Below are 16538 nucleotides of genomic sequence, written 5' to 3' on the forward strand. Positions count from 1 at the left end.
TGTAGAATTTTACCGTGTGTCCAGAAAGAGGGGGGGAGGGGGAAAGAGATCCTCCCTGTTTAAAGCTCCAAAAAGGTCAGCACTTAATTTAATAAGCTTATTTTTCCAGAAAGAAAGTCTTCGTTCTTGAACGTGTAACATTAGCACTTGGTAGGAAACTGGATGCCTTAGGGCATTGCTAATAAGCTACAGAGTCTCTCACCCATATCCAGCACAGCTCTGTAGAGATTAAAGTTATTTCCATCTGATGGATATGTAGTGGTCTCTAAAGAGGAGGACTTTGGTGGGTCTCAGTTGCAGCTATCACATTATAAAAACTCACCCACCATTGCCCTGCAAAACAGCCACACTGCAGAGACCAAGAACTACATGGGCCATGTAGTTATCCCTGTTATCTGTAGAGGAAGTGCCCTCTTCTCCAACTGCCCCCGTCCCCCTTTCAGAATTAAGGAATGCTAGCAAAGGAGATGGATGTGGGAAATTTGCCCTGCCACTGCTTTGTAGATAAACAGTGGCTTTCACCCACCAGGGCTGTCCTGCCAACATCTTACACCATTACTTAACCTCGGCAGTCTTTAAAATTTATATTTAAGGTTATTTTCGAGTAATTTCTAAATATGCAAAATAGCTCCTAGACTAAGGCTATCATAATACTAACTATGAAACTATTGTTTTTAACCACTATGTACCACAAAACAAAAAACAGAAAAAACATTTAAAAAAGAAATCAGTTAAATTTATGTATAATCCGATTAACTAAAGGAGTGACTAATTTTTTACATTCTTTCTGCCACTCATTGTAATAAAGACTATAACAAATAGTAAATTCACTACTCTTACTGTTATGCAGTAGGGAATTCCATTTTTAAATCAGATTTAAAATGGAGTGACATGATCTATGCTAAAGATTTTAAAACTGAAAATCTACCTCGGAAGCATCTTGGATATACTGGAGAATCTCAGATTTGAGACTAGTCACTAACAAATTCTGCTTTTGAAGGAATTAGAGGGAAAGTGGTAGACAAATTTACTTAGGCTAAATGCTTTAAAACACACCACCACCACATACAATTGATATGACTCCAGTTACTACACACAAAACAATGTCTCCTTTATCACCTTTATAAAGATGTCAAATTGCCTTAAATTAATTAAAAGTAAGGGGGTTGACAGAGTTAAAAACATTGGAGTAATATACTCCCTGATGGGCATTCAGTTATGTCAGAATTCCTGAATATTGGCATTGCTTACTGACATACAAGAAGTGTTTACTTAACCACATAAATGCAGACAAAGAATAAGAGCAAAATGACTTGCATGTATCAAAAGTCAGAACATACATACCACAAAGAAACAAGAATTATTCATGGCCACATCTTCCTTGTACTCATCATTAAAGGTAAATTGAACAATCAATGCATGAAGAGAAGCTAGCTTCAGTCCATCAATTGAAATTCCTAAAGCCAGGTAATTTTTAGATTAGTATTTCTGGATTGATTTGTAGTTATTCATGAGACATGGAAAATGTTCATTCAATTTTTACAAACCAACAGTCATCATAAAGAAGATAGGGAAGTGTTTACCCCAATTTTACAGATTGGGAATTGATACACAGAAACTTCACCAGGAAGTCTATCATAGCTTCATATTAAATCTTGATGTCTCATGTCCCAGTCCAGTGCCTTATTCACAAGACTATTCTTCCTCCTTATATCATCTATTCTTGGTCCTCTACATATTATTTTCCAATGTCAGGTCACATTTACATGATAGCACATTAATAATGTGCTAATCACATCTGAGCTGATAGGAATACTAATCAGAGGATTTTCTTTCACAGAGAAGGTAGAAAATCTGGACACATCTCCTGCAAAATTAGCATGAGGGAGGTAAAAAGGAAACAAGCTATGTAGAATACTCAAAAATATTTAATCTTACAGATAATTAAACATGCCTGTAAGCTTCTGTATCTCTTGAATACTGGATGAGGACATAGGAAAAGGCTGATGAAACATCAAGAAAAAGCAAGCTGACAAATCCATGCTGAGTTCATCAGTCAGTGGTAAAAAAGCAGGGTTGCTGAGGAAAAAAGGGTAGAAAGGCAAGCTTGTTAAAGAAGACACTGGTGTGACAAGGATTCTTAGTGCCCAGGGTAAAATGAAGACACACATATGGTAGAGATGATTCTCTTCCCACCTCAAGAAAAATCTCCCTCTGGAAAGTGCAAGTATAGACTAGATGTCATAAAGCAAAGTCTATATGAAGACTGATAGAGAAGGAAGGTGAGCCACAAAAAACAGGCAGGATTCTAGCTATAAATCAGTGCAGTGTGGTTAAGAGGGGAGTTTCCCCTCAAGCCTACCCCTTGTATTACCTGTTCAGGCAATCAGATTAAATGATGCTGTCCTAGGAGTGGTCATGCAAACAGTTTAAAATGTTACACAATTTAATTACAATACACTTAATTGATATTTAAAGTTAGGAGCTTGATGCAGGAATTACTGGATGAAGTTCTATGGTCTATGTTGTACAGGAGGTCAGACAAAATCATCTCATTGGTCCTTTCTGATTTATGATCCCATGGAATTCATACAGTTAATATAAACTTGGACATAATTTTAAACTCTTTTGGGAAAACAGTCATCTGATTATGCAGAGTATTCCCAAGAGGGATAATGCTGTCAATACAGTAGTGTTGCTCTTGTCTAACAGTGGGTTTGCATCTCCATTATATGATCATAGGATCAATACAAATGATGTCAATGTCATTTGATTTGAAAATCCATTTATATGTTCAGAAATGTCAATAATGCCTTTGAATCTCACCCATCTCCTGCCTGAGAATCCACAATTAATGGGGAAATGGGAAGTTTGTGTGTTGTGTTTGAACTTCCAACAGTTACAAATACTTTTGTTCCACATACTTGGGAGCCTGAGGGAAGAAAGAAGACAGGTATGAGTCAGTGCATTTTTTTTTCCCCTTATGAAAATATAGATGAACATACTGCTGGTGAAAGGTGCCAGACTAGAAGGCCTGGTGTCTTCCAGTCATCTATAGTGCAGGCACAACCTAGACAGCTACAATGCAAGATTTCCATCACCTAGCCAAAGATTGCCTGAACCCAGATTGCCAAAGATGCCAGTTTGACCATCATAGCTGACGCTCTTTTGTGACATGAGCATGTCTTCATTAAGAACCAAAGATCCACCAGTTCATTTCACACAGGTCACTGAATGACTTTTGGTTGCTACCATGCAGGTCTTAATTAGTACCAGCAACCTAGAAGTGGCAAAGTCTCCAGTTTCCCGAACAATCATGTCCCTGCATTAAATAAGTGCATCACAGGGCTTTGTTTGCCACAAACTGTATGCATCTTTCTGGACTCTGCTAAACAAGCAGTTTACAAATTAATTTGTTCCCACCTTAGTGCCAATCATGAAGAACCAAAGGATACAGAAATGTCATTCTAGTTGTTCCACTTACAAGGAACCATCTTGCATATGAACTTGGATGTAGTGAAACCTTAAATTGTTCCCAATTCCATTTAGCGATCTTCTGCTCAAAAGGAAACTCGTATTGTAGAAAGATAGTTACTGCACCAAGTGAGTTCACCCTTTAAGTACACTGGATTCTTTTCAGACTACAATTGTAAAAACTAAATTTCAGTTCAAAAAAATAAGCTAACACTATTTTAATTTTTACTGTTTATCCATTTTTACCAGGATTCAGCTCTTCTTCCAGAACTTGATATGGAGATAGATAATATTCAATGTTCATAGGGGTTCCTGAAGTAGAATTAAAAATTACAATTGCTTACTACAAAACATCAATTTTGAGCTGGCAAGAAAAAAAATCATTGAGAGAACTGGGCGCAAATGTAAAAACAAATTATATTTGTAAGTAATTTTCAAGTCATTATAGTGTTGAATTATATTTTACTGCTAAAATCTCAATGAGAAAAGTGTATAGAATCAATTTAATTTAATCTTTTGAAAGGTATATTATACTTCAATTGTTATATAGCCTCATATTCAGACTGGAAAAGACTTAATTTAGCAATATTTTAATCTCTCTTCTTAATACTTGTATTTAAATGTTAGAATTTGGAAATAACATCCAACTGGAATACACAAATAGGCAAAGTTTCTTAAAAATTAACTCATCTGCCCTGGGGAGGAAAGAAAGCAATAATACATAGACAAGGGACTTTCATGTGGCTCAGCATAGCAAAAGTGTGTATTGAAGATACATTTTGTGAAAAATGTCTGAATTCTGAGAGTTAAAGCCCAAGGCCCCTGTTGACTACAAATTTATGATGATCTAGAACAAGGTGCTAAAACCCATCAGTTCAAGTTAGTCCCCCTTTTAGGCAAGCAACAGTATCTCTTTTGCAACTATGGAGAGTTTCATAGTTACTCCCAAAATTCCCCACATGACATCAGAAAGTTACTAGCACGGTTTTTAAGCTGGTATGATATCAGGCTGCTGGAATATTTTGCTAGCTCTATGGTCCCCAGAGCATCTTTCCATTACTGTAAATGTACAGTGCTTGGGAATACAGAACCCCTGTCAGGCATTACTTCAACACAATTAATAAATATAGCTAATGATGCAGCTCAGAACTGAAGGATCTTTGCTGTGGGTACACAGTTTACTCAAATTGGGGGGGGTTGTTTTCTTAAATCTAAACAAAAAAATTACCTCCAGTTCTTTGCACAAGGTGTCCTGCTTTTCCATGAAGTACTTCAGTAACTCTGTTTACATCCTGTGTTCTAATTTTTTACAAAATACACACTGATCAGTGGTTCTAGAGTGACAGTGCTATTTAAATCAATATAAAGCCATTTCATTCCATTAAATATTCTCTCTTCTCTTTTGATTGCCTTGGCTTTAGGTTTTGTGCAGTTCTATGGTAGTTTCTAGAAATTCTCTCTCAGGCAACTCACTACTGCCCTATGTCTCTCATCATGCACAGTCTTAATGCTTGGATTTCCAGCTTCAGCTGGGGCCCTCTCTGCTCCCTTGTCTAGGCTTGCTGCATATTTAAAATTTGACATGTTTTGGTTTTGTACACCCCTGGCTCTAAAGGGCGTGGTGATGAAAATACTGGAATGACAGACAGACTACTGCAAGGGCAAGGTGGGAGGAAGTATGAATAAGTGACTTGGATAAACTGGAACTCAAGTGAGACTCTCACACATCAACCCACATGTAGTGCAAGTATTAAATAATGAGCTGCAAAATGGTAACAGGCTGAAAGATCTACTCAGCTGTACAAATAGCTTACTCATCAATTCACAGTTAACTGCTCAGGATATTTGCTGACAGATTTGTGACTAGTGAGGACATGGCATGTTAGCTCAAAAAGAAATGGCCATTCTTAATAAGGAAACACTATGCAAAAATAGTCTAATTGTATGTTCTCACATTACAGCAGGACCTTATTTGATGAAGCTAGTTAAGTAGACAAGTCTCCAGAATAGTATCTTCAATTTTCAGGGCTCCCAGAAAGGAGGCTCAGTCACATGCTGGGGTGCAACTCTTCATTGGTCTGAATTGCATCACCACCTGCCCTGAAATCTTGGGTGCCTCACAATGCTTTGCTCTTGTAGCTCCCAACCTGGGCTGCTCACAAACAGCCTGCTAGCATGCAGGTCACACCCTGAGTGTCTGAGATAGCAGAGGGGCAACAGTCTCACACCAGGCTGCCTCTAAGAAACTGGACAAAGGAGACAAAAGACAACTGCAAACCTGGAGTTTAAGGGCTGATAGACTCAATTTAGGTTAATTTATGGACAGGTCTAATGGGAGGCAAATTGAAGGGGACCAGGGTCGAAGAAAGCTGGAACCCTTAGAGAGACTGCACCAAGGGCAGTCAACAATGTGGTACCAGAACTGGGGATTGACCTCAACTGTCCCTGCAGAAGAAGGAAGCTTAAAAAGTAGTTATATATTTATATACACACGAGCTATGGAGGTAAATCAGCTCCAGCAATGGCTGGCTGACTCAGAACAGCAGACACAGCAACAACTGTTTGAACAGATGGCACCACACCAGCAACAGTTGTAGCAACAGATGGCAGAACTACTACCAACTGCTGCTACTCAGGGCTCCGCCCATAGAGGAAATGTGTCTCCCACACTTCAGGGGAGCCATTCCAATCCAGACACTTTCCAAAATGTTAAACGATGACCCAGAGTCATTCTTAGTAACTTTTGAAAGGGTGGCCATGGCCTCTCAATCGCCCCCAGCCCCGTGGGCAATCAGCTTGCTCCACTCCTCATTGGGGATGTCCAGGCAGCAGACTTGACAATGCAGTGCCCAGAACTATGAACAAGTCAGGATGGCCTTATTGGGCAAACCACAGGAGAACACAGGCAGCTGACTGGTTTCTGGACAGGATAGGTTAAAAGGCGGCCCTCTCAGGGTCTGTGGGTAAGATTTCCCTGAAATAGCAGGCCCACCATTTTAAGCATCCCACCAGCCTCTTGTCCCAACCTACACAGGAACAAAGGCCTAGTGAAAGTTGGAAGGAGGATGCTTCCTCCAAGCTGCTAGAAAACGAAAGGACAGACTCGATAACCTGTTACTGCTAAGGACAAGTAGCAGTGATAGACTATGAAAGGGTGGATCCCCTGAGGACACAGGAATATCCTCATTTTGCCTTTAAGGCAGACTTGTTGTATTGAGTAGACCAGGACAAGCAAGCGCAGGAGATATGGACGGAACTACTAATACCCCAAGTATATCATCGCAAGCGTCTAAATTTAGCACACACACAACACCATGTGCAGGACAAGATAAGAAGTCAAGAATTTCTGTGCATCGTACCCCAAATGCTAAATTAGTGGCCACTAAGCAAGTCCAGCATGCTCTACTAGTATCCCTTCCTTTGGTGGAGACCTCATTTGAATGAGTAGGAACTGATCTTATAGGCAGAGCCTCTGCTAATCTATTGGGGGCCCTAAGCAGGAATATGTTTGCCCCGCCAACACACACAATACTAAAACAGGCAAGTTCGGGGGGCCTCTTAAGACGCTCAGGGCCCTAAGCAATTGCTTAATCTACTTATGCCTAGCACTGGCTCTGCTTATAGATCCCCTACAGAAGAGCGCCTTTGGACACTAACATATACTTGTTATTGTAGATTATGCCACCTACTACCTGGCAGCCATGCCACTCCAGTGAACGAATGCCAAGACTATCGCTATCTTCACACGGGTAGAGATTCCCAAAGAGATCCTGACAAACCAGGGAACAAATTTCACATCCTGGCTGATCAGAGAGGTCTGGGAACTACTGAAAGTCAAAGCATTATGCTCATCTGTGTACCATCCACAGATGGATGGCCTAGTGGAAACATTTAATCAGACACTCAGGAGAATGCTCAAGGAATTCGATATCCAGGCCCTTGACATTGGGACCAACTACTCTTGACCCTACTCTCCACCATCAGGGAAATACCTCAAGCATCACCACGCAAACGGCTATCTGGGCAACAGGCATACGAGACCTGGTATGGGAAACATGGAAAAGCCAGGCTCCAAGAGCTGGAAACATAGTACAATTCTGTCTTAAAGTTATGGGAGTGATTGGAGTTTATGGGGGTATAGGCTAGAGAAAACCTCAGAGAAACATAGGAACAACATAAGAAAGGGGCACAAATGCATGCCTCCCAGCCAGGCAGAGTTCTACTACTACTTCCAAGCTCTGAATCAAAGCTAATGGCCAAGTGGCAAGGTCCTTATAAAGTGATAAAGAAGGTAGGAACCATGGACTATTTAGTCAGACAACCGGAGGGGGGGGGGGGAGAAGAGGGAGGAAAGGAACAAGTTTACCATGTAAATTTGCTGAAGCCCTGGAGAGACAGGGCAAACCTCTTCATCATGCTGAGGAACCAGAATTGGTACCCTAAATTAATGACTGACTATCTAAAAGAAAGCTCAGTGCCCCTCAGAGAGCCTAAACCTGAAGCAAAAGGAACAGGCATTCCAACTGGTGGCCGCTTTTCCAAAAGTATTCTCAGCATCACCCCACAAAGATGTCCATGCCCCACCATCACATTAATATAGAACCTGTTAAAGTAATACAGGAAGGGCTCTGACCAATCCCCAACAAATTGAGGGGAACCATCAAGAAAGAGCTCAAGACCATGTTAGAACTTGGGGTAATAGAGGAATCCCAAAGTGACTGGAGGAGTCCTATTGTGCGGATTCTAAAGCCAGTCTGCTCACCGCGTTTCTGTATAGACTTCAGAGAGGTGAAGACAGTTCCAAAATCCGATGCCTACCCCACGCTATGGGTAGATGAACTCTTATATTGGTTGGGAGAAGCCTAGTACATTACCACTCTGGATTTGATGAAGGAGTACTAGCAGATCCCCTTAAGGCCGGACTCTCAGGAGAAGACCGCTTTTCTATGCTGCTTGGCATATTTCATTTTAAGACAACGCCCGCCAGATTACATGGGAAAGCAGCTACTTTTCAACAGTTGATGTGGTAGTGTACTTGAATGACAGTCATTTATAGCAAGAATTGGGATTCCCATCTGAATAAGGTAGCCTCCATTCTCCAGTCCCTGAGGGAAGTCAAGTTAATGGCTAACTCCGCTAAATGCACGATAAGAAAACAGGAAGCCCGTTATCTAGGGCACATGGTTGGCGGACAATAAATCTGCCCATTGGTGGATAAGATTCATGCCTTACAGCCTACAAGACCCTCACTGCCAAGTCTGGGCCTCCCTAGGTATAGCTGGCTACTACTGTCAGTTCATACCACATTTCAACAACATAGCAGTCCGGCTAATTGATCTAACCAGGGACAACCCCTAAGACAGGTTTTATGGGTGCCCACCTGGGAAAGGGCCTTTTAAGAATGAAAGGGCATACTCTACAGACACCCAGTGTTGTATTTCCAAACTTCGAGAAGCAATTCATATTGCAAATAGATGCATCAGAGGTAGGACGAGAGGTAGTCTTTCCCAAGAGGTAGATGGAGGAGGACACCTGATAACTCTTTCCTCACAAGAAGGTATACTTGGCGATACAAAAGGAATACTTGGCCGACAAGTGAGTGATAGAGAGACCACAGTACTAGCTCCTAAGAAACCAATTCATATTAGTTACCGATCATGGCCCCTTGCACTGACTGAATGTAATGAAAGAGGCAAACCCGAGGATAATGAAATGGTACCTGTCATTACAACCATAAGCCTTCTGGTTACAACACTGAGCAAGAATTTTGGATAGAAATGCCAGTTTTCTGTCAAGAGAAGTAATCTTCACTAGCCAAGGCTTGGCTTTGGCCATAAGGGTTTACAAATGGGGTTTACAAACGCTTTACTGAGCATAGGCAGAAGGGAGAAGAGTCTTTTCCACTTATAGGCAATCAGATGACCACAGCCCCACACGTCTGCTAGAACTGCCAGTTGTGGCGGCATGCACCCACAGCTGCGACCAATAAAGAAAGCAAACCCAACTACAAAGGAGGGAGAACAGAAAGCTGGCTAGACCATCGGGCTCAACAGGTAGTTATCAACGGCTCAATGTCTAGTTGGCAGCTGGTATCAAGCGAAGTGCCCCAGGGATTGGTTTTGTTCAACATCTTCATTAAATGATCTGGATGATGGGATGGATTGCACCCTCAGCAAGTTCGCAGAGGACAGTAAACTGGGGGGGAGAGATAGGGTCCAGAGTGACCTAGACAAATTGGAGGATTGGGCCAAAATAAATCTGATGAGGTTAAACAAGGACAAGTGCAGAGTCCTGCACTTAGGATGGAAGAATCCCATGTACTGCTACAGGCTGGGGACGAACTGGCTAAATCGCAGTTCTGCAGTGGAGTCTACAGTGAACAAGAAGCTGGATACAAGTCAACAGTGTGCCCTTGCTGCCAAGAAGGCTAATGGACTGCATTAGTAGGAACACTGCCAGCAGATCGAGGAAAGTGATTATTCCCCTCTATTCAGCACTGCTGAGGCCACATCTGGAGTATTGTGTCCAGTTTTGGGTACCCCACTCTCCCCCCCCCACCACAGAAGAAAGGATGTGGACAAATTGGAAAGAGTCCAGCGGAGGGCAACGATAATGATTAGGGGGCTGGGGCACATGATTTATGAGGAGAAGCTGAGGGAACTGGGCTAATTTAATCTGCAGAAGAGAAGAGAGCGGGGGTGGGGGGGATTTGATAGCAGCCTTCAACTACCTGAAGGGGGGTTCCAAAGAGGAGGGAGCTAGGGTGCTCTCAGTGGTGGCAGATGACAGAACAAGAAGCAAAGCTCTCAAGTTGCAGTGGGGGAGGTCTAGGTTGGATATTAGGAAAAACTATTTCACTAGGAGGGTGGTGAAGCACTGGAATGGGTTACCTAGGGAGGTAATGGAATCTCCATCCTTAGAGGTTTTTAAGGCCTGGCTTGACAAAGCTCTGGCTAGGATGATTTAGTTAGGGTTGGTCCTGCTTTGAGCGGGGGGGTTGGATTAGATGACCTCCTGAGGTCCCCTAGAAAGCTGGGACCCCTAGAAAGACTGCACCAAGAGCAGATGGCACCATGGCAGAGATTTCTAGCTTCCCATTGGGAGAAAACCCAATATCCATGTATACTGCTGTGAGCAAGTCTATTATACCAATTTCATAATTTCATATTGCAAAAAGAATAAAATCAAAGGCACTATGTACTCAAGATTACCTGTACAGAAGGGACATTGAATAGAGATCTTTTTCCAAAGATTGCAAGGCAAGATATACCTTAGCTTTCATGTCACTAGGAAAGAGAATACGGATTATTAAGAATTAAATAATTGACAAATAAAAGCTAATTATATTTAAGAGATACAACCTATTTCCTGGAATTTGATACAGATTTAACAGGCCTTCTAGAATCTTTCCAAAGGCATCATAATTCTTCATCCTAACAATAAAGAACAAATTATTACAGCCAAAATACCAAAAGATGAATGAAACACACCATACAGCTTTATATAGTGAGGTGGAAAGATTTCATACAGTGCATAGAGACAGTGACGTAAACCTGGTTGTAATATTTAGCATTTCACAACGTTGTTAAGAATTTTATTTTTTTTTTTAAAGAATATATCAGGAAATGTGACTTGACTCAGGCACAAAGCAATGCAATTAAATTTGACATTACTTAAGTATGCATCACTGAAAGCAATCAACAGGCACGGTATACACATCTGACAGCTGGAGATGTAACTTATCAGCTAGGAACAGCACTTCTTGACATTTCAATACAGTTAGTCGTGCACTACACTCCCCCATAATACAATGAACCCATAAATAGTTCTTTCATCAAAAGATCTCCAGGTTCGCTAGTCACACTAGATCTCATAACACCCCTGTGAAATAGACAAATTTTTAAAACAGTCTGAATGGGTAAGTTGAAACACAGAGGATAAGCAACTTGCCCAAGGATACACAACAAGTCAGCGTTAGGGCCAGGAACATGACTCTGAATCTCCTGACTTCACCACCAGACCAAATTCTTTCTCCAACCAGAAACTTAAGCAAACCATTTAATTTATCTCTGCCTCAGTTTCCCCCCATCTAAAACATGGGGATAGCAATACTTCCGTACTTCACAGGCACATTTGTTAATCTTATTTCACCAGTGGTTTGAGGCCCACAAATGTAAGATGTTATAAAAATGGAGAAGTTTCATTACATTAAATGTAATACTACTTAATAGGGTCCACCATTAGCCAATTAAAGACCATAAAGTAATGAATATCTGAGATGGAGTTAGATTGAATGGTATACTCTAATGGGGTGGTTTAGTATACTTTCCCCCTTATCACTACATATTGTAACTACACATCACCTTTTAAGATCATAATTGGGAGCAAAAACATTTGATGCACTTTATAAAGTTACTACTACAAAGGTGAGTGAGAAAAAGAAAGTTTTGATCTCAGCTAGCTATATGTATGAAATTAGAGATGCTAATCATTCAGTTTGAGACAAATAGCGTTTAAGATGACCAATGTGCAATGCAGGTCCTCAGGTAGAAGGAAGAAAGAGAATACCTCTGTCCATTTCTCACCCATCCTTGTCCTTTTTATTCCAGTAAAAAACTTGTGAGATACCACAGCCACTGAAATATACTCATTGGAAAGAGCAGTTGACCAAATTTGTTTTTTAAGTATATTTTAAAATCTAATGAACTTTTCAGCTGGTCTTTAAAATGAAGGTCACTTTTTGAACAGGAAATGTTTAGACAGGTCAAGAAATATTTGGCATAAGAATATTTAAATCCATTGCACAACATCCTCTAGAAATATCACTAGTGGGAATGTGAAGACCCTTTCTCCCCTTTACATGATGAAAAAGAAACCGATTATTCTGATTTATTTGCACTGCCACAGAGAAGATTGATGAAGAACTGAAAAAAGGGGGGGGGGAAATCGAGGGAGTGTAGGTTCAGGGTCTGAATACAACAAAAGCTAATCTATATAAAAATGTTTTTCCAAATATTATTGCAAGAATCCATGTTTCATTACTAGCCAAAAACCAGTTTGTACAATTTTATATGTATTGTCCACTCTTTAATAAAGAAGGGTTTAAATTGTGTTATGTAGCCCTGCAGTCCTTATAAGATAAACACACATATTACATGTGTTCAGCTGATAGAAAGAGCCAATACACATAGTTAAATTTAATGGAGCCGCATCTGCTTACACAAGCAGTTACTCCAGAAGTGAACATATCTTTTCCCTGCAGTTATTTTCTAAGCTGTGTTTGTATTGCCTCCCCTTTAGTTTACAGACTATAAAGAATTAAAAACAAAAAAGCCTTCTAATATGAAGCATTAAAGCGGATTTTTAATATAGATATGTTTAAACAAGGACATTGTTTTAATTTCTTCTTTCTTATCAATCACTTTCTGGTTTCATACTTAAAAATATAAAATTATTTAAAAAAAAATCAAGTTTTCAGCAGTATGTAGCTTCCTGATATTAGGATATTTAGAAGAGAAAACTCTTGTACTATTCCCTTTAAAATACAATGCTAATTTAAATGTTTCAGAAATTATTTTCATAACAGGTTCAGGACTATTAAATAATTCCCTTCCAATCAGCCAAGGAATTCTAAGCAAGTCTATACCTTAGAAGCTGCACTAGGTCATCACAAACCTAGAGAAAATAAATAAATAAAAAGGTCAGACTTTTCTAGCACCCTTTATGAAATACCTCTGTAAACATTTTACTGGTGACAATATCATTGTTCATTATTTTACTCAACAAAATTTCCTCACAGAAATCAAAGTCATATTATATAGTTAGTTATGCCAGAATCTTAATACAAGAATACTAGGAAAAGAGAATGGCAGTGTGACTGACAACTACCCAAGATAAGTTATTTGATAAATTCTATTTCTAAAATCCATTTGCTAGTTTTTTTCTTGGCAACTATTGTGGTGCGGTTCTCCAAATATGTACTTCCATTCTTAATACGATAACCCATCATAAATGACAGATTTTCCTCGCGAGACACATTTGTTCCAGTTTATTTTGAGTTAATTTGTATTCTTTTCAGATTTTTGGGCTGACTACCCTGAAGTCTTCCACACTTCCATTTAGCCACAGAACAGCAGCACTGGCAGTGGCAGCACAAGTTTCTCCACACTTTACCCTCCAGGTTGTTTCGCCTAATAACAAACAGCAGCACCAATGCTTTTAGTACACAGTGATGTTCTATCACTATTTTAACAAGGAACTCCCAGGAGAGAAAAAAAAAATTCCCCTGTAATAATCCCCATTAGCAGGAATGTGTGCACATGTATTGAAGAATGTCTGAGAAATTCTCACAATAATTAAAATCCCCCCTCTGGGAATACATATTAAACTGCACTTCACTGGAATTCTTAGCACCTGAGGAATATATTTAGTATGTTGAACATAACTTTTGTAGGGCTTTAAGAAGGGATAGATATCTGGGGGAAGGTCTGGATGTAGCAATATTTAAAGAGGAAGTAAGAAGCAGAGAAATCACCCCTCTTCCCTTATGCTTGGTGGTAGAATTTTAACAAACTCACAAGAGCTCCCTACAACACACTATAGTACTGTGAAGATGTAAGATAATGTTTTGTACTGCATTTAACTAGGAGAATAGCTCAGCCTGCCTACCTGTTGAATCACTGTCCTTTAAAATGCTAAAAAGGATTCCAAGAAATACCAATTGCTATGTGGACTCTTGTCTTACAGGAACTAGACAAACATTATCAATACATTTAGGTATACAGGTATATTTATGCCAGCTAGTGTAACAGTCAAATGGAAGTTTGTTCAATAGCAGAGAAGTATCTTATTTGGTGTTTTTCCAGCCAGTTACAAAGATCCCGTTATGAGTCACTTTCAGAAAAAAGCCATAAAAACAAGATTATGTTTTGTTACACAAGGAGCATGATAAAAAAAAAAGAAAACAGATCAACTTTACCACAGGAGCTTCTCCAGGGTGAGCCAATTTTACATCTATCACCTTTCCATCTTTCTCCAACTGAACTTCTACATAGAACATGTCTGATGTTAAATAGCAAGCTGTCCCATTGGGACTTATGTGAGATTTCAACCTACAGAAAAGGAAAAAGCATCATATACCTGGAAGTTTTGTTGTGTGAAGAAAGAAGGCCAGTTTATTTTATTTGGAAATGTTTACCGCTCTAAAATAGCTAATCAGATGCTAAGCCAAGGAAAACTATCCAACTAGAGAAAGTACTTTTGGTCTTCTCTTCTGTGATTTGCATTATTAATGTGTTTAGCAAATATTTACCTTAGTCCTCGCATGGCTTCCTCAACCCCACCAGAACAACCACTTCTAAGAATGCCACAAATAACTCATTAAAGAGGACACAGTTACGTATCCTCTTTTTGTTCCACATAACATAGCCCATTAGAATGCCAATCCAAGAAAGTTCACAAAATGTTAAGTCATCCATCTGGTAATTCTCACTGGATTTGAGGTAGTTCAGTTTCATTTACATTTAACGCATAAACAAACTTACCCCCTTTGTTTGGATACAAATTCCAATCTGCTCATCACAGTAGACAAAGATTTAGCTGAAAAGGGGAAATTATTTAATCAGATTTCAATGTACTAGAAAAAAAAATGGCAATTATTTTGTTTCAGAAAGTATGATTTAACTAGTATAGATAATACAAGAGAGAATGTCTATCCTCTGTGTTTATACAGTTCTTAGCACAATAGAATCTTAATCCTGATTGGAAGCATCTATTCATATCGAGGTCATGCCCAATCAACCACTACTCCTCTCTCCTCCTACCTTCCCTCCACCCTGATACAGCTATTTCATGGAATGTTCAACAATGGATTATGAATTTTCTTGCATCTTGTTACCATTTAAAGTCCTCTGTATCTTCTCCAAGCAAGAGAGTAAAGGATGATGTGGGGTAACACTAATGGAACCTCGAGGTGGTTTATCCTAGCACAATAGGGGAGGAAAAAAAGATAATTTCAAACATCACCAGTCAAAAAGAAACTGGATTCTGTGTATGAATTAGAAAGATTCAAACCCAATCCAAAATAAAAGCAGCAGCTATTTCACACCAAAAAGAAATCTGTAATTTCACATGGAGGTGAAAGCAGTTCACCACAGCTCTGATTCTGCAAACTCTTACACACGAGTAACTTTATGCATAGGAGTAATAATAATACCCGGCTCTAGAGTAATCCCATTGAACTAAATGGACTGACACTCTCACGCTGTAGCAATTGACATAAAGCCTTTTTTAATTATTTGTATTACCATAGCACCTGCGAGCCCAAGTTGTGGAGCAGGACCCTACTGTACTAGGTGCTGTACAGAGAACAAAGAGCTTATAGTCCAAGTACTTAAAATAGCACAGGGACTGCTATCCATAAACTCTTTAGACCAAATGCAGGCCTTGTTTGATAATCTGAACTACTTTCACCAGGCTTCCTAGGAGCCAATCCAGAAGTCTTTATTGAGTTCTTGGCATCAGCAAGAGTGTGTCTGAGTAAAAAATGAATGAGCACTAAATAAGCATTTGTGTAAGCATTTACAGGATCAGGGGCCAAGTTCTATTTGAAAATGTGACGTTAATTAGAAATTAGGATCTCCAAGCCTCCTTGCTGGCAGGCACTGCCTAAAGACCTCCAAAATCAATCAGCAAAATTATGTTCTCATTTTTGTTAAGTGGATATTTTAGTTAAATATTAATAAAGAGCATCGAAGGAGGACATGGACACAAATGTGATTTGCTCTTTCTAGGCAGCGTTCATGACTATGCTGGAGCCACCATTGTTTATACAAGGAGACACTTAAATACAGTAACCAACATGGAGAACCAAAACAACTAGTACCTTAAAAGTTAAAATTATAAAAGATAATCTAAGTAGGAGCCTCCCAACTGACTCTCAACCTCCCAAAGGATGTGTCTAAGTCTTTGTGGGGTCACAACCTTAGGGCTCGCTCATTCTTTACTGAGGTCAACTCCCACTGAAGTCAAAAACTGAGTGAAGACCTCAAGCCACTAAGAAGTAT

General features: G+C 39.7%; 1 protein-coding gene across 5 annotated transcripts in view; it reads right to left on the reverse strand.

Annotated features, from left to right (window-relative positions):
* LOC117872598 (mediator of RNA polymerase II transcription subunit 1-like) overlaps nucleotides 1-16538 on the reverse strand; it is a 44775-nt gene that overhangs the window by 6072 nt on the left and 22165 nt on the right. For 4 of the 5 annotated variants that reach the window (XM_034761237.1, XM_034761234.1, XM_034761236.1 and 1 more), the window contains 11 exons: nucleotides 15371-15455; nucleotides 15018-15072; nucleotides 14453-14585; nucleotides 13121-13149; nucleotides 10836-10907; nucleotides 10686-10760; nucleotides 4703-4773; nucleotides 3721-3786; nucleotides 2827-2932; nucleotides 1955-2079; nucleotides 1345-1457 (listed from right to left, as the gene is read on the reverse strand). In XM_034761237.1, coding sequence (XP_034617128.1) covers nucleotides 1345-1457; nucleotides 1955-2079; nucleotides 2827-2932; nucleotides 3721-3786; nucleotides 4703-4773; nucleotides 10686-10760; nucleotides 10836-10907; nucleotides 13121-13149; nucleotides 14453-14585; nucleotides 15018-15052 — 825 coding nt within the window. In that variant the 5' untranslated portion in view covers nucleotides 15053-15072; nucleotides 15371-15455. The remainder of the gene's footprint in view (nucleotides 1-1344; nucleotides 1458-1954; nucleotides 2080-2826; nucleotides 2933-3720; nucleotides 3787-4702; nucleotides 4774-10685; nucleotides 10761-10835; nucleotides 10908-13120; nucleotides 13150-14452; nucleotides 14586-15017; nucleotides 15073-15370; nucleotides 15456-16538) is intronic. The other variant, XM_034761235.1, reaches the window with a different exon arrangement.

This window comes from Trachemys scripta, chromosome 2 (genome assembly GCF_013100865.1).
Source record: "Trachemys scripta elegans isolate TJP31775 chromosome 2, CAS_Tse_1.0, whole genome shotgun sequence".
NCBI lineage: Eukaryota > Metazoa > Chordata > Testudines > Emydidae > Trachemys > Trachemys scripta.